The sequence below is a fragment of the Populus nigra genome, chromosome 4 (genome assembly GCF_951802175.1).
Source record: "Populus nigra chromosome 4, ddPopNigr1.1, whole genome shotgun sequence".
Classification (NCBI taxonomy): Eukaryota; Viridiplantae; Streptophyta; class Magnoliopsida; order Malpighiales; family Salicaceae; genus Populus; species Populus nigra.
The window spans coordinates 11,577,777-11,596,195 of NC_084855.1; the positions used below are offsets into that span (position 1 = coordinate 11,577,777).

General features: G+C 35.3%; 3 protein-coding genes across 5 annotated transcripts; 2 read left to right on the top strand and 1 right to left on the bottom strand.

Annotated features, from left to right (window-relative positions):
• The first annotated feature begins 3,463 nt into the window (after positions 1–3,463).
• Positions 3,464–7,267, top strand: LOC133692890 (protein CELLULOSE SYNTHASE INTERACTIVE 3-like). 3 transcript variants are annotated; one of them, XM_062114059.1, is made up of 3 exons: positions 3,464–4,054; positions 4,238–4,300; positions 5,326–7,267. In XM_062114059.1, exon 3 carries the CDS (start codon positions 5,409–5,411, stop codon positions 7,089–7,091), a length of 1,683 nt encoding a protein of 560 aa, XP_061970043.1. In that variant the 5' UTR covers positions 3,464–4,054; positions 4,238–4,300; positions 5,326–5,408; the 3' UTR covers positions 7,092–7,267. The 3 variants fall into 3 exon arrangements, with proteins under 3 accessions (XP_061970043.1, XP_061970042.1, XP_061970044.1); XM_062114058.1 differs by having other exon boundaries at positions 5,363–7,267; XM_062114060.1 differs by lacking the exons at positions 3,464–4,054; positions 4,238–4,300 and adding an exon at positions 4,879–5,099 and having other exon boundaries at positions 5,363–7,267.
• Positions 7,268–9,168: 1,901 nt separating this feature from the next.
• LOC133691982 (peroxisomal membrane protein 11D-like) lies at positions 9,169–12,750 on the top strand. The gene is made up of 8 exons (XM_062112618.1): positions 9,169–9,358; positions 10,430–10,639; positions 10,980–11,054; positions 11,141–11,215; positions 11,314–11,394; positions 11,502–11,576; positions 11,664–11,837; positions 12,490–12,750. Exons 2-8 carry the CDS (start codon positions 10,448–10,450, stop codon positions 12,523–12,525), a joined length of 708 nt encoding a protein of 235 aa, XP_061968602.1. The 5' UTR covers positions 9,169–9,358; positions 10,430–10,447; the 3' UTR covers positions 12,526–12,750.
• A 960-nt stretch (positions 12,751–13,710) lies between these two features.
• Positions 13,711–18,125, bottom strand: LOC133691981 (F-box protein At4g00755-like). Its single transcript, XM_062112617.1, has 6 exons — positions 17,979–18,125; positions 17,002–17,189; positions 15,986–16,402; positions 15,722–15,885; positions 14,782–14,900; positions 13,711–14,249 (listed from the first exon to the last, which is right to left on the bottom strand). The coding sequence occupies exons 2-6, from the start codon at positions 17,126–17,128 to the stop codon at positions 13,991–13,993; spliced, it is 1,086 nt and encodes a 361-aa protein (XP_061968601.1). The 5' UTR covers positions 17,129–17,189; positions 17,979–18,125; the 3' UTR covers positions 13,711–13,990.
• Positions 18,126–18,419: the final 294 nt, after the last annotated feature.

Genomic DNA, 18,419 nt, shown 5'->3' on the forward strand with positions numbered 1-18,419 from the left:
CATTTGGCAAGTCAAGAGAAGCAAAGCCAAGAATCTCTCTTAAATGCATCCGCTGTACACACTCCACATTATATATATATATATATATATATAATAGTTTTTTATCAACATATTAAAATAATTTAAATAAACAATGTTTTGACCTCAATATTAAAAACGCTTCTTATGTGAGGTCAAGGAGTTAGCAATAACAACTAATCATTACATAACCACTTCAATTATCATAACCCCTGTTTTTATATATCGAAATTAATATATATATATATATATATATATATATATATATATATGTGGAAATTAGAACCATCTCTTGATTGAAAAAGAAACCATGCAAAACTATGGTTTTTAAGGATATTTTACTTGGGGCAACCAAAATTAAGAAATCCAACCCTCTTAAACCTTTGTAAAAGGATATAATTATGTAAACGGAGAGATTTGCAAACTAATAACAAGACAAGAGAAGGGATTTGTGAGAAGGAGCAGTGAGTATGGTGTGCAGTGCAGGTGGGCATAGAAAAAGCCAAAATGTTGCAAAAAGCCGACATGCACAGCGTTTCGCTCCAGTTATGCATCCACGCGTCTTGGTACACTCGCTCTTGCCCCTCTACAAAAATAAAAAGCTAGCTTGCTCTCGGTTCTCCTGCCGCCGGTTGTGAATGGTCACTGTTCCTTTTACAGTCATTTGACTTCCTCTAATGCCCATTTCTTAAAGAATATATATATATATATATATATATATATATATATATATATATATATATATATATATATTAAGATTATGGCTCCTCGAGGGAACTAATAATATTCGTGCTAGATGTTATTAAGTAGCTGTGATTTGCATGTTACTTCACTAGGAAAGTAGTATCGGTGGCATGACTACTTTACCATGCATGCCACTGAGATGGGAAGATTTATTTTACTCGACAAAGCATATTGGAAGGAAAGTTGCCTTTTAATTATTGAGGTAACTATAGGTTATAATAATACTTTCTAGGATGTGGTTAGGAGTGTGGTAATAGTTGTTTTTTAAAGTGTTTTTTACTTAAAAATATATCAAAATAAAATATTTTTTATTTTTTAAAAAAGTATTTTTTAATCTACACATCAAAATAATTTAAAAATATTAAAAATTGATATTAAAAAAAAAAAACGAATATACTAAACGGTACACCTCTTTTCTCGTTGACAAGCCTTTTGAGTCAGGAGATTTGAACTTCAAATTCATCATTGAGCTCATTATACATGTTGCTTTGTCAATGCACTGTGCGTGTCTGGTTATAATAAAGTTGGATAGTAAATTTGCGAAAAGTCTTAGAACAGTGATAGCCTTTGTTTGTTTAAATGTTTTTTTATTTAAAAATATAAAAAAATTAAATTTTTTAAAGACTACTGGTGATCATGTCTCTTAATTTGCCTTTGTTACTTGAGATATAATAAATCGTAGAAACATGCCTTCCTCTCCCGGCATGAAAATTGTGAATCGGATTCGTCGAGTACTGCCTGATTACCGACCCTTTTCACTTTCATGTCTGCCCTTAATATATCACCTTTTTTTTTCCAGTAAAGATCGTGACGTATGGGTCAAGATGAATATATATATATATATATAGACATCAAATTCTTAGTTAAGAGGCAAGGGATAAAGTTGCTAAAATGAGAGAGAAGAGAATGCGATTTTGTTCGGCCAAATTTTGACTATAAAAGAGATCGAATCAATAGGTTTTTCTAGAAAAGAAGAGCTCTATAGAAGTTGTTTGGGATTTTAACCATGCTATACTAAAAGAAATATATATTACAATCTCCAAATCGTTTTTACTTTAGTTTGATTGATTTTAAGTATGGAGGCTAGCTACAAGGTGTTTAGTAGGGTTTGAAAATTGAGTTATTAAGATTCCTATAATGTTCTTTGAGTGCTTTAAGTAAAAATTATAAGTTGAAATTTAGATTTAACAATCAAATATGCCTGGATTTTAATTTTTTAATCATTAAAGGTATTCGATGATTATTATAATAGATGACATATTACCTGTTCAGATAAATAATATGTTGTCTATTTATTAAATAAAAAAAAAGCTAAAGCAAATTATATACCATCCATTTGAGCTTAAAATAAAACAAGATGCGTGGCATTGATCTTCTCGCCCCTAGAAAAAAAGAAAAAGAATGAATGAAACCCTTTAGGTACACTAAAATTTGAATGACAATACTCTCAATATTATTGGAAAGACCATGATGAGATAAATTCAATAATATCTTAAAAAGTTAACAATAATGACTAGAGTGTATTACAAGTGTTGTCAAAAGGTGGGGATTCATTTATCTTTGGACGACGCGTGTACTACTCCAGGCGCTAGGCACTCATGGTTCACAAGAAGAAAAAAAATATAATACTAATAATGTTGTTATTAAAGCTTTGATGTGCATCTTTAGGTTCTCATTCATTTTCTCTTTCTTTTCTTTTTTTTTTATCTCTTTTTCTTTATTTTAGAAACCTTTTAAAATATTACTATTCACCACTATTCCTGATGACTTTTTTTAAAATCACAATTATTATTAGCGATTTTCACCTAAATGTACTATTTTTCAAAAAATTTAAATGTGATAATTCTTTTTCTTAAAAAAAAACTCCACCTCCTCAATGGCCTATATAAATATTTCCAAAATAAAAACACATTCAAATTTCACCCACATCTCTACAGTCAAATGCCCTGTTTGAGAAACAATCACAGCCGAATTATCCATTAATCATGCTCCACGATTAACCCTCTCTGTCTAGACAAAGAGTAAACTCTAATCTAGTAGTTTGAAAAATTAACAAATCAGCTGTACTAGTTTAAATCCCAATCTTATAATGATCCCTTTTAGGGTTGACAGAAAAATTTGAATGCCCGCAAACTCTATCTAAAACTCACCTCATTTGTCGACTAAATTTATTATTTTCACGCAAAACTCATCAATAATTACTGAAATATATATCATTCCCACCTTTCCTTTAAAGAAAGAGAACAATTTTATTTAGAGCAGGGAATATAAATGAAAAACTTCAAATTATAAGCATATATCTCATGAAGATTATACATATATTTCTTAGTTGGACCAGGTATCCATAATTTTTTTATTTGACATGTAATTGGTTTCAAGCTTCTTATATGAAAAATATATAAAAAATTAATTCCAAAATAAAAAAATTTATTGTTTTTTGAAAAGAATTTAAAACAAAGAAACAAATGTGCTCACCAGCAGTTTTGCAAAGAATATTACCTAAGATTAGTCCCTCCTTTAAGCAAACCTGACTGAAGGATCAAGTTATATATTATAAAACTAGAGGGATCAATGTGATGATTCTTTAAAATACAGAATCTTAACTATATTTTACCCCCCCTGCAAAACTTCTCTCTGTGAAAGTACACTCCGTATTAAAATAATGTTTTTTAGCACACAGAGAGGCCTGACACATTATTTACCAGTAGCCGAGAGAGAGAGAAGCAGTTCTAGAGAGAGAAAGAGGGACAGAGTTTGATTTTTGAATGTGATTGTTATTACTTATTAGTATTAGTATATTTGTCATGCTCTCTTGTGTCTGCTAGTGTATACATTCAAACTTGACCTACTAGTTTCTTAGATTCTTCCTTTTCTTTTATTTTCTTACAATGATTTCGACCGTTTGTGTCAGTTTCTCAATTTTCAAACAAAAGCAGCTTCTGGGCATTCCTCATTCTCAGTGAGTGAGAGTGGGATTCCTTTGCTTTTGAAGATCAAACTGGTTTTAATTGTTCATTCTGGAGGCACTACTTAATTCTAGCTTGCACGAAGTTTGAGTCTTGAAGGCAAAGTTGTTGTTCCTCCTAGTGAGTTTATGGTTTCAATCTAGAGAGAAACAGCTCTGGTTTCGATAAAGTTTGAGTCTTGAAGACAAGAGTTGTGAGTTATTGAACTTTAGAAGCAGTTCAGGTTTCAACTGAGAGAGAAAAGGAGAGAGAAGTTGAAGATCAAGCTATACAGCTGGTTGTTGCTTTCTGGAGAGATGACAAATTCTGATTCCTGAGGCGTAAAGGTTGGTTCTTGGAGTTGATTTCTTTTGCTTTTTATGATCCTATTTGGAAAAAAGAAGTGATCTTTTTCCCCTTTTGCTCCCCCCCCCCCTCTCTTATTGGGTTCTCTTATCTGGTTTTTAAAGATCAGTCAGTTCACATAATTAATGGTTCCATTCTCTTACTGTATCATTTTCTTCTCGTAGAGACAGGAGGGGCTTTGAATTGTGGAGGTCTTTGAATGTCGAGGAAGGTCAAATCTAATTGAGGTATATATATTTTGCATTTATTGATTTTAATTTTTTTCTAAATAAAAACGAACTTGTAGTGGGGCTGGTGTATTGAATCAATCTTGAAGAATTTAAATACACCTAATGTATATTACAAATGTAGATAGAGACTTGTAACTTCTCTTCAAAGGAAAGTCTCTCTCTCATTCTCTGAACCAGCTAGCTCTCTATTTATGGGGATAAAAATGGCAATACACAGCCTAGAATCCAACTTTTTATCCAAAAATGAAATCTTGACCATTGGATATCAATCAAGATCACCTTAACAAAGCTTAGAAGATAAATCTGATACCCATGTTCTACCTTCTTCATGGTTGAAAAGTAAAGTTTCAGAAATTTTTTCTTTCACTTCCCATTGTACCCTTCAGCACGACGTGGGAGGAAGTGTTTGGTAATATAAAAATATATAAAAATAATATTTTTTTTATTTTTTAAAATTTATTTTTAACATTAACGTCTGATTTAAAAACATAAAAAAATTAATTAAAAAAAAAACAAATCAAAATTTCTGACAAGTGCGGATGGCCCGTAGTAGTTGTCAAGCTCAAGATTGTATTCGAAAGGGTGTTTTGGTATTTGCATGGTGTTATGTCTTAATAGGACGGCAATATTTTTAGTCTTTAAAAAAGAAAATTCTTTCAATTTCACGAGTCGATCCGTAATAAATTACAACGGTTTCGTGTTTTGCTGGATATGCATTCTTTTAGGTTTAATTTTAGTTGGCATTTAATGATCACTTAAAAGGCCATGGAAATGATTTGTGGGAGCATCTTAAAGGGTACTTTGATTTGGTTGGTCAAGTCTTGTTTTCAGTTAAACATGCTTTGTGTGATCATGCAAGATTCTCGAAGCCCTTGATGTTAGCGTATTTGTTTTTTATTTGTGGTTTATTTTAAAGAACCAGTAACCTTAGTTTATAATTTATGTATGATGACTTTAACTGCTCCACTACCTTTGAATTTTCTAAGCAAATATCATTTCCTTCCTCGTTTCTTAATGCCCAGGTCATCACTTTAAGGTTTGGTTCTCTTTGTAATTCAGTTATTGCAGCTCTGGTGGCCAATTTGATCCGTACCCATTAGAAATCATGGTGGAAGATAGAGGGAAAGAAGTTGTGGTTGATATTCAGTCAGTTGAAGACTGGTTATGTCATGCACAAGAGCTTGTTCCTGTAGCCGTTGACAAGGCCAGGGAGGTTAAGGGCTTTCCTGGTAGATGGAAGATGATAATTTCCAAGTTGGAGCAGATCCCATCGCGTTTATCGGACTTGTCAAGCCACCCTTGCTTCTCCAAGAACTCTCTTTGCAAGGAGCAATTGCAGGCTGTGTCAAAAACACTCAAAGAAGCAATTGAATTGGCAATCTTATGTATGGGTGAGAATTCTTGTGGTAAGCTTAGGACGCAGAGTGATCTTGATGCTTTATCTGGTAAACTGGATTTGAATTTACGAGATTGTGGACTTTTGATCAAGACTGGGGTGCTTGGCGAGGCTACTATGCCTTCAGCTGTGGCTGGCTCATCAACAGAACCTGAGGCTGCTATTCACAGCAATACAAGGGAATTGCTTGCCCGTCTTCAGATTGGGCACTTGGAGGCGAAGCATAGAGCTCTCGACACACTTGTTGAGGTCATGAAAGAGGATGAAAAGACTGTTTTGGCTGTTATGGGGCGGAGCAACATTGCTGCTTTAGTCCAGTTGTTAACAGCAACTTCTCCTTGCATTCGAGAAAAGACTGTTACTGCAATCTGCTCACTTGCAGAATCTGGAAGCTGTGAGAATTGGCTTGTTTCAGAGGGTGTTCTGCCACCTCTCATAAGGCTTGTTGAGTCAGGCAGCACTGTGGGCAAAGAGAAGGCTACAATTTCTCTCCAGAGATTGTCAATGTCAACAGAAACAGCCAGGGCAATTGTTGGGCATGGTGGTGTTCGACCACTGATTGAGATCTGTCGAACTGGTGATTCTGTTTCACAGGCTGCAGCTGCTTGCACGTTGAAGAATATCTCAGCTGTCCCTGAGGTTCGACAAGATCTAGCTGAAGAAGGGATCGTGAAGGTAATGATCAATCTCCTAGATTGCGGGATTTTATTGGGATCAAAAGAATATGCAGCAGAATGCTTGCAGAATCTCACTGCCAGCAATGACAATCTGAAAAGAGCTGTTATTTCAGAAGGCGGAATTCGAAGTCTATTGGTATATCTTGATGGTCCACTACCCCAAGAATCTGCAGTTGGGGCATTAAGGAATTTGGTTAGCTCAGTTTCTATGGAAATGCTGGTATCTCATTGTTTTCTACCCCGTTTGGTTCATGTGCTCAAGTCTGGATCACTGGGTGCCCAACAGGCTGCTGCATCTGCAATTTGCAGGGTTTGCACATCAGCAGATATGAAAAAATTGGTGGGTGAAGCTGGGTGCATCCCTCTTCTTATAAAATTGCTCGAGGCTAAATCAAACAGTGTTAGAGAGGTTTCTGCGCAAGCAATTTCGAGTTTGGTATCCCTTTCCCAGAACCGAAGAGAAGTTAAAAGGGATGATAAAAGTGTGCCAAATCTAGTGCAATTGCTCGATCCAAGTCCACAGAACACTGCAAAGAAATATGCTGTAGCGTCCCTTGCATCACTCGCTTCGAGTAAGAAACGTAAGAGGTTGATGATTTCGTATGGAGCGATTGGATATCTCAAGAAGCTTATTGAGATGGACATCCCGGGCGCTAAAAAGCTACTCGAGCGATTAGAAAGAAGGAAATTAAAAGGTTTGTTCGGTAAGAAATAGAGAGACGAAAATCTACTTTTGTATGACAAGTTCTCTTCCCCTTTCCTTCATGTATTCACCGTTTAATTCTCTGTAATAAACAAAGTAGTCAATGACAAGCTGAGAGCACTCAAAAGTGTGCTAATCTATGCAATCGATGTTCTATTTATAAAAATACATAAGAAACCTCTTATGCAGTTATGCTTCTTTTATTCTTCTTCTAGCTTTCATATTTCGCACGCAGACAGCGCTGCAGCCATGATATTTCCGGCCCCATTTCTTTCTGTTACTCAACTTCTCTTTTTGTTTGGGTAGATCAAAGATCTTCATGCCATAGGCAGACCATTGTAGCTGTCATATTTTAGTTGTGGAAGGAATGGAAGATGTTCCAACCGGTGATTTAAGCCTCTGCAAGGCAACGCAGCTGATTAGCTTCAGGGTTCTTCGTTGAAATCTCTCTTGGTCTGCCACCCACAACTGGGGGTGTCAAAGATTCCCACAAAGAAAACATTGTCGTCTTCAATAGTTAGGAAATGATTGTGTTATCCCCTAATGCCCAACTATTGTGCTTGATGTACAGTGCTGTAAAGACTAATGAGCAGAACCACTCATTGATGCTTCAAATTTGCTGTCAAGGCCCGGTGGCGCCAGAAAGAAACCTCAATCATTTCAATCGTCCAAGAAGCATAATGGCAAGGCCTTCCTTTTTGTTTTTTGTGATTTAAATTTGTATTCACAAGCTAATCCCAGAAGATAAACGCAGCCAAAGATCCCACCTTTCGAAAAAAATCCCCGTACTTCATTTATGTTAGCTGTGCACCTGTAAAATTGAAGATATAAATACGACCTTACCAAGATATGTTGTCGGTTGTAGACTTCAAAAGTAGATTGAAGCACTGATTCTTGGCCCCACCACCGTGGTACCTTTTTACCCTTCAGCATCCGTCGTTTAAAATGAATGGGCAGCAGCTAACATGGGATGTATTCGGGATTGCGTGAAAGTACGCGCGGTAGTTTTTTTTATAAATATATATTAAAATAATATTTTTTATTTTTAAATTTTTTTATATTAGTATATTAAAATAATATATAAAAATAAATTTAAATCTTCATAAAACACTGCATAGAACACATTCCCAAACAATATCGTCCTTTACCTCTAGTTTAATTTGCAAGCCAGTAAGAAAAATAATTACATGTGAAAAATGTAGTTCTCCGAATATAAATATTTAATTTCTTTAATATATAAATATGGTAAAAACCTGAGTCAATAGCTCCCTACCGACCACTGTCACCAAAATAATATAAAGCAGCCCAACTAAGATTCAGTGGGCTTATGTATGGCCCACAAAGTTTGGAACTTCTTGGGCTCACCCTATTGCTAAAGGGCAAAATAAAATAAAAATAAAAATAAAAATTCAAGGCTAACTTTATCGGGATCATGGATTTTAGTAGAGATGAAGATTTGAGTTGAAATTAATAGATATTAATCCGGATTTGATTTGAATGCATAGATAAAGGATGAATATTATTAAATTTAGTTTAAAATTTATTCAAAACTAATTTTAAAAATATATTTATATTTTTTAAAAAATAGATTTATTAATACAACATAATTGATATGTATATATATAAAACAACGTTATGATATTTATTATTTTGTTATTTAATAAAAATATACATGCTTTAAATATATATATATATATTAATTATATGCTTTATTTTTTATTGAATAATAAATAATGTATTTGAACTGGATAAATAATTGATAAATATTTTTTTTTTCTGATAAATAAAAAATTAGGATATAGCCCGTAATTCCCTATTTTTAGTCGGATCACAGGCCCCACCAATCTTCATCATTACCCCGCAATTCCCATATTGGGCTGCGTGCAAAGCCACCGCACTGTCTAAAATCAGCCTATCTACACACATCCTCATCGGTCTTCACACACAAAAATTCACTTAATGACACGAACATGTGATCAGAGCCGTAGATGTTGGATAAACCAATTTGAGAGATGGCTCGAATTTCATGCAGAGACAAGGAAGTGAATAAAAGGCGCCCAGCAAATTAATTTTGTATTTTAGTCCTGGGAGAGAGCGCACCAAACATGGCCTTGTCATGGTCTATCATTAGCTGATATATAGAAACTTAAAAAACACTGGTTGCTGCGCATTTGCCAATTCTATCTCTTTAAGAACAAAGTCCCAATGCTTCTGTAGAGAGAGACGGCTAAGGAGAGATTGTGAATTTCGAGGCCATATCCATCTGGGCACTCCCTTCGGTATTACACGCACACACGCTCTCTCTCTCTCTCTTCTCTTTCTCCTTAGAAATAGTGAATTTGCGAACCCCGTGTTTGATTCTTGATCTGTGCTTTTTCTGTGGTCAAGCTTTGGTCTTTATTTATTAGAGCATGTTCATGTTTGTTTCTACTTAGTTATTTTAACCATTGCAACTTTATTGCTGATGACTTTGAGGTTGCTATCTGTCTTAACTTTTATTTGGGTGTTCTAAAGTTGATTTCTTTTTGTTGCATTCTTGATGTGAATTACTGATTGTCAGGTTCAAAAGCAAATATTGTTTCTTTCTTTAGCTTCTACTGTTGTTGTCTTTTTTTTTTTTTTATATGGGCTCAGCTAGATATAATATTTTTGTTTAATCAGGTTAGTAACATTATTTCAGGCTTGAATTCTTATTGACCGTTTTCTTTTTTATTATTTTTCTCTATACTAAGAAGGCCAAAGGCATACAATCTTTGAATTCACTAGATTCTTAGAATCTTCAATTTCTAAGTGTTTGGGAAGCTGGTCAGTTTTAAATTGAGAATTGTTTCATTAAGAGTTATGTGTGTTCGGTGATTCATCAAGAAACTATGACAGAAACTAGTGATAATCTACTGGAATTGTTTTTTTTTTGCTGCTAAAGAAGATTGCATGGGTTGCTTGTCTATGATATATCAAAGAGAGTATACGCCTCAATTGCTCTGTATTGTGCGGATTAGGTTTAAAAGATTTCGTTTTGAAATTATAGTCAAGGAATGAGTGTTCCTAATCTGATAACTGCAATGATTTTTATCTATGTTTATTGGATTCAGACAATTTATTATAGCTTTACTTTGTTGAATTTGTTAAAAGATTGTTTAGAGGACATTTTTTTTTTGTAATAAACAGCCATTGGCACAATCTAAGAAAGGACCCCGAGAATTTCTTTCCATAGAGATGATTTTTCTGAGTTTTGTTTTTGCATTTCTCTTCATTTTTTCATGATGGAATGTTTGCTTTGTCCATGTTTAATTATGTTAAACTCTATTACTTCTTGAGTTCCAAGGATAGGTCATTAATTGATTTTGCAGGTTTGATCAAGATAAAAGATGAGTACACTCGATGCAACTAGAGCAGAACTTGCTCTTATAGTTCTGTATCTGAATAAGGCTGAAGCCAGGGACAAGATTTGTCGGGCAATTCAATATGGTTCAAAATTCTTGAGCGATGGACAGCCTGGTACCGCCCAAAATGTTGACAAATCAACCAGCTTAGCTCGGAAAGTTTTTCGTCTTTTTAAGGTAGAGTTATATGATATAACATTAGATATGATTAAGTGGAATTACATCTGGCTTTGTTTATTTCCCTTCAAATCTAGGAAATGCAGAACTTTTTCCTGTCTTTCTTTCTGTAACCAAAAACATGTATCATTGTTCAGTAAATGGAAGCCGAAAAGGTACTTTAAATTGGTTGTCCATTTTTGTTCCTAGAAAGAACTAGTGGAATGAATGAAAATGCTGAAGGACCTACATTTGGCAGTGTTTCGTGTGGTCATTCTATGAAGAGGAATGAAAGCTATTCTTCTTGTTTTTATGATTTGGCAAATTTTACCATATGCTTCTTGATCTTGTCCATTTGCAGTTTGTCAATGACCTGCATGGTCTTATTAGTCCAGTTTCTCAAGGGACCCCCTTGCCTCTCGTTTTATTGGGAAAGGTAAGAATGATTTGTTAATAAAATGTTTTTGTTACAGTATCACTGTCTTCATGGTGGTGACTTTAACAATTGGATGCTTATTTCAGTCCAAAAATGCGCTGTTGTCAACTTTCTTGTTTCTTGATCAAATTGTTTGGCTTGGAAGAAGTGGCATTTACAAGGTATGAAATGCTCCACTCTATTTTAATCTTTTAATGTTTCAGAATGAAATTATATGAGAAGCATTAGTTAGAAACCTGAGAAGTCTTGATATTTACAGAACAAAGAACGTGTTGACCTAATTGGCCGAATATCCCTTTTCTGTTGGATGGGATCCTCAATTTGTACTACTTTGGTTGAGGTTTGTAGCTTTTCACTTCCTTTTCTTCTCTTAGAAATTGAGGGAATGAGCGCCTTTTTGCAAGCTGAAGATGATTTCTATGACATCTTCCACCATTTCCACATCAGGTTGGGGAGCTTGGGAGGCTTTCTGTGTCAATGAAGAAGTTAGAGAAGGAGCTTAAGGATGGTGAAAAACATCATGTATGTACATCATTGTCGTATCAGGCTGATTGTTTAAATGCTTTCATGTAATAAGGCATTCTTATTGGTGATCCTTTTTGAGCACAGAATGAGCAACACCGTGCCAAACTTAAAAAATCAAATGAAAGGTCTCTAGCCCTTGTCAAATCAGCCATGGACATTGTAGTTGCTGTTGGGCTACTTCAATTGGCACCCAAGAAAGTCACTCCTCGTGTTACAGGAGCTTTTGGAGTTGTTACCTCTCTAATCTCTTGCTACCAGGTATCCATTCTTCTCATGCACTGTTTTCATTGGAACCGGGAAATCATCAGTATATTACTTTACTTTTTTTAGATTGGCTATGGATTGCCCACTAAAGCATATCTCCTGCCCAATCCAAGATTCAATTTCGGCTCTTCACCCCCTTTGCTTCCTCTCATTGCATCTCCAAATAGTGTCGGTGTAAATTTGATGCTTTTAGTTTTTATAGAGTACATTTTGCTATTACTGAACAACCAAAAAAAAAAAAAAACTGCTTTGCTTTTCATAAACTATATTTAATTGGCATTTTTTAAGTTAATTATTTTTTTGGTCATCATTTCAACATAGTAAACTGTTTTGATAGCACACATCAAATATTTTCTTTAAAACAACATCTTGCCCTGACGTATAATGAGGGGCGGTGATATTGGCAATCAAACCAGTTCTAACCAAATGAGGGAGAAGGGTGCTGTGATGTGTGAGTGCGCTCATCTGAGTATTTGAGTGTCTGAGTTACAGGGACAGTTTTACCATAAATGTGCATGCATTGTATGAAGCACTGCTGGGTTGAACTTGCTTTATTTGGATTTTGTTTTTTAAAATTGAAGTTCCCCGAAGTTTTGGGTGGTGATGCGCGCGCTCTTTACTGATGGATGTTCTTTCTGCCATGCAGTTGCTTCCTTCACCACAAAAGCCAAAGACAAATTGAAGACACGAGCCTGTTCTGCTCAAGAAGTCAAAAATGTCATCTCAATAATTATTTGAACTTTGTGATAAACCCCGTGTTGGTGTAAAGCTTTTTAGCTTCTTGCCATCTTGTGGGTGACCTCGAAGGTTATTTACCTATTTAGTTCTCTATTATTCAGCACCCTTGTTAGTCACAATTCATAGTCCATTACAATCTATCTTGCAGTAGTAATGATAATTCAGCAAATGTAATCTCTGGTTCGTATTTTACTCTACAATCATAGCAGCTGACCTGCTAATGTTTGTCTTGGGGAGGGCTCTACACTAAACTAAATTCGGATCACAGATTTGCACATATGCCTAAAGTAGGGTGGCATTTTTTCGGCTTTTCCACAAGCGTTCATAATTCTCGTATAAATGATTATGTTCAACTCAACCTACCTGGCCAAACATCATCATCTAAGCTTGGTGGTATACATTCTATGTTTTGTTTCTGCCTACTTGGGTGTTTGGTTTTGTTGATGAGGTATTTGTTTCTCGTTATCTTTGTTAGATTGTCCCCTTCTCCATCAGTTAAGATGCTATTATAAATCCTCCATTTTTTTTGTCACCTAAAGAGGGATTTTTTTTGTTTTTTATTTTTATTTGCGTTCGAAGTTTTGCAAGCATTGAAATTGTTGCCGGAAAAAAAACACAGGCCCACTAAGCTACCAAAATTTGCACTCCTCTTAAAAGAGGTCGGCCATTTTAGTTTTCGATTGAGCCATGCATGACATAACGATCGGGAGGTGTCATTCCCGGAATCACTCAAAACAGAAATTTTTTTTGGGGACATGTCTATAATATCACATTCAAGTAAAGCCCTAACAATGTACAGACAATAGGAAAAAAACAAGGGATTTTGATGGACTCTTTAACATTTCGGCAACCTTCAATCTCAGTGACGTCAGATAGTGGCATGCAGATTGATTCCTCCTTAAATCAGCCACCATGTCTTTCCCTCTTAAACCAGGCTAGCGGCGTAGAGCAGAGATGGACACAAGCTCACTAACAGAGGTTGTATGTGCTTAATGGACATAGAGAGGGGGGTTTATTTATTTATTTGAACATGATTGAGAGTAACAGCTTTAACAGCAAAACCTGTCTTCCGATATTAGCACATTCCCATTGTGACTAAGAACTGAAAAGAAAAATCAACACCACCACATGCACGTAACAAGATCTTCGTGCGAATTTCTTAATCGAGTGTAAACCAAAATGATATACATATATAACAACTCTTAAGAGCGGAAGAGTAAAAATAAAAACCAAACGGAAAAACTTGGGATGCTTAGCATAAGGGTTATACACCAGCTTGGCAGGACTGGCAAGGTTTCCAGCATAGTCACTCTCACTTAGATAGATCAGGATACCAACTAGTTACTCAGCCCAGAAGGGAGGGTAAAATAAACAAAGGTAGGTTATAATTATTATAGATAGATGACAGGTTAGAATGCTAACTCATCATCCACTTCATCCTCTGAATTCCAATCATATTCAAAGTCTCCTTCTCCCCTCAACACATTCATAATCTGCTCCCAATCAACACGCCCATGCAAATGTCCACCATGATATGAGGAGTCCTCATCAGATAAGCTTGGTGGGTTACAGCTCTCGGCTTTCAGTATAAACTTTCCCGAAGGTCCAAGCATTTCAACACCAAATGCTGGTGATAATGGCCTACCTTTAACTTGAACTTGAGCCACGCTGCAATACAACAAGAAAGTGCATTAAAAACAGAAACCATACATGATAGTCAGCAGTCCCAATTCCAACACACTGCAAACTGGTGGTACAGGATAACAATTGCAATAGCTCTGCATTAAGGAATAGTTTCTTTTAACTTTCAGCTGTTAAAGGCTGACAAAAATTTTGAAAAATTTTTCAATTCGCAAAGTCACCAACACAGTTTCTATTTTTATTCCCACAACAAAGATTTGGCCAACACTTAACATCATCAAATTTTACGCACATGCAGGGAATCAAGCCTGGTCACTGGAATTAACACTATTATTTGAACATATTCATGGAGACTAGCACACCATGAAAAGCCTCTCGCACAGGCAAGGTTGTGTGGGGGGAGAGAGAGAGAGAGAATTCCTAGAGTAGCGATCCTACTCACATAAAAGTGAGATCCACCATGATAACTATCCATAAATCTCACTATTATGTGGGTGGGGCAGCATAATATATATCAACACCAAAATAAAACTGCTAAAGAAGAGTGGGTTGAACAAACCATGTATAGAACAAGCCATCCATTTCTTGCCTCTGAACCCTTCCCAGCAGCTCAATCTGCAAAATCCCACCAATGCAAACAACTGGTTCTGGAAGCCTGAAGTTCTGCAAGCTGCTCTCCTGTTCATGTAGAAGGCTTTGACAAATTAGGAATTCTGTTGAGAATTCGGTCATAGAAAGTTGTAATTACTCAAAAGCACATGAATAGGAGCTCATGCCCCAAGCAAGCACACATATAGACACAGACAGAGAGCAGCTGACAAAGGAAATATTTTGGATAGAAATCATAGAAGCCATTAAAGATAACAGAAAATATTGTTCTCTTTACAGAAAATTCTAAAATGCAAAATCTTCTCTTGATACATGAAGACAGCTCTATGGGGTTTAAGTTACCATTCAGTGTTCTCAAAGAGTTTGTAATTCCAATTACTGTTCCTGTTCTTTTATCACACAGACAACAAAAAAAGACAAAATCAATCACTGTATATGGTTTATGATCATGTTACTTGGGATTTAGGAATATCCTTTGGGATTGCAAATGAAAGATCGCTACTTGCATTGGTCTGTGAAAAACTTGGCTACTACATTGCTTAATTTACTCCCCAAGGTTTCCTGCAATAAGTAACCAACACAGATGCATGCTGCTGTGTCTACATATTGGATCCCAACTCCATGTCTACATATCTTAGATTGCCACAATTTCCCACAAAAGGATCCATATACTATGCCTGAATATAGAATGCCACACCTGTGCCAATGTCAATCAATATTTCACTATGATCTTTTACATAAGCTCCACTTATTGAATTTATAAAGAAACTGTAGCTAATAGTAAAGCAGTTCCGTGGCTACATTGATATAGGTAGTGTTTTAGTTAAGAAAAGAAAATAAACCACACCACCTTCATCATGACAAAAATAAAGGAAGACATAGTGACATACCTGGGCCATTGGAAACTCTGGTGAAGAGTAAGTCCATATGAACTTGTCATCAGCAGAGTCATCCAATGGTTCACCCAAGGGATCACTCATTGGGTGTATGGGATGACCCATATGAAACCGCACAGATATGGCTGAATATATAGGTGAACCCCGCTGAAAATAAGCTGAACATAAAACCATATGATACCTCAATAAATGACTACTAGAAGGTCAAAACAAATTGAGTGAGTGAATGAATTTGATTAGGTGTATCAGAAGAATAACCTTGGAAAGGTTGTATATTGATTTCAGTAATAACACAGATATCAGCAACCAGTTTATACACAAGTGTCTCAGGCACCGCAGCATTACGTTGTCCTTTACTCGACCAGTATGAAGCTCTGCTTTCAATAGGGTCTCCTTGTTGCAGAGTGTTACGAATGCTTTCCTCTGGATAATTATCAGTGCTAGAAGCACTTATTGCATCCAAAATGCACTTTCCGAATGGAAATGACATGCACCCTTGAACTAAAAAGGCATACACTTTATGCTCCCTCTTCAGAGTTTCCCATTCCGCAAATTTGCTACATCCAACTTCCGAAGCCTTTTCAATATCACAACAGGGTTCAGTGACGCATTCAACTCTAAGAAAGTGAGGAAACATTCTCAAGCACAGCTGCTTACAAAGGCCATTTGCAATCACTGTGAAGCAAACCAAAACAAATCAAAACATTTCCATAAACATAGCAAAATTCAATGTTAAAGGGAAACTTCCACCAGCCAAACCCTGCAACCATCACTAAAATTTCAATGACGATTGTAGTTGAGAAGGTAGTCAAGACATCTTTTCAAAAACTATCAAACAATGAATGCATTATATATAGCAAGGTTGAAAACAACTAGGATCAATCTTGTTAAGAAATAATTGAAAACTGCATGGGCACCAGCAACAGATGATTGATCCCTTAAAATAGAACTTGGGGACAATTGCATGAACGAACCTCAGGGAGAATCTAACTAAATTGCAGCTACCGGAAAATTAATTAATTGTAAATTTCTATATGAAAGAGAACCATTGTTTAAAACCTAAAATGACTAGAAAAACACAAGGAAAAAATCTCAACTGACCAAGAACCAACCAACATTCATTGCAACAAATGCCGTCTACTCTTTTCCTTTGGCAGAAACTAGACGATCACTTAGAGAGCACAATAATTCTTGCAATGAGTTTCTGTAGATACCAAAACAGATGCAAAATGCTTAAAGAGTTTAGTCTAAACAAAATAACACTAAATACTCACCAAAATGTCGCCAAGAACGAGAGACAGAACTAACACGGACAAGATCAGCCGGATCTTCCAAACACCTAAGAATCTTCATCGACGTGTCATGGTCAAGCCAGTCCAAGAAATCCATACGGATCTCCATTTTAAACGACTTAAACCAATTCACTAACAGCACCGTGCTTTCTTTTTTTGAACCTCAAAATCTGATTCAAAAGGGAGAAAAAAAAAACAACGCATTACTAACAACTTCATTAAATAACATCAACAGTGCAAGTACATTCCAATATTGAAATAACCAAATGCTTATATTTAAAGCTTTAGTTCACTCTCATCTAACCCTCCTATAGCAACACAAATACCAAAAACCCTTATGTCAAATTCAAAGTCAAACAAAATCATGAGAAACACAAGCTTCCAAGAAGCTATCAAGGGACTGGGACCTTGTGCAAGCTGAATAATTAGAATTCATTCCCTAATCACTCGCGTAATTAATTTTAACTTCAAAAAAATTAATTGAAATCACTCACGAAATTAATTTTAACTTCAAAAAATTAATTGAAATCATTAAAAAGAGTAAAACCTCTTTAATTTTTTCAAAGGGGACCCCAAAAAAAGAGACGGAAGACTTTCGCATTTAAAGACGAAGAATTCAAAAGGGTTAGTTTAATTCCATTAAATTCAACCAAAAATACACAATCAGGATTTAAAATAAAAAATAAAAATAGTACAAGTAAAATAAGGATTATCAATGATGAAGATGATGATGGCATTGATCACTAAACATAACAAAAGAAAAAAAAACAAATTCAATTAAATCAATGCTATTGGCCATTTCAGGATGAACCGATGAAAAAAAATATTTCAAAAATCAATCAGAAAAGGAGTGATTTTTTGCAAATTGATGGGAGAAAAACAGTGAATGCCAATTTTTTGAAAGAGAGAGAGGAGAGGAGAGTAGGGAGAGAGTAAAAAACGGAATTTGAATTTCTAACCTTTGTTGATGAAGAAGAAAACTGTGCTTCTTTGTCACAAACCCTAGAGAGAGAAAGCGAACGAGAGATTTTGTTGAGAGATAGAGATAGACTTGGTGGGGATTATGGTAACAGAAAGAATGGTTGTGTTGTATATAAATGACAAACAGAATTCGATGCTTCTATCTGTAATTATTATTATTATTATTATTATTGTTAATTGGGTTGGAGTGGATATCTTACATAGCCCCCTTCTTCTTGAACATTTTTTTTTTAATTTTAATAACATCTCCAAATTTCAGATAACTAGGTTTTTGTCGGTCCAGACCCATCTATTTATAAAAATGTTTTTCTTTATTTGTTTATATTTTTTTTTCAAATTAAAGATATCCATGCACTAATTATTGTATAATTATTCTATCCAACACCCCCTCTTTTTTTTTTTCTAAGCATTTGATAATC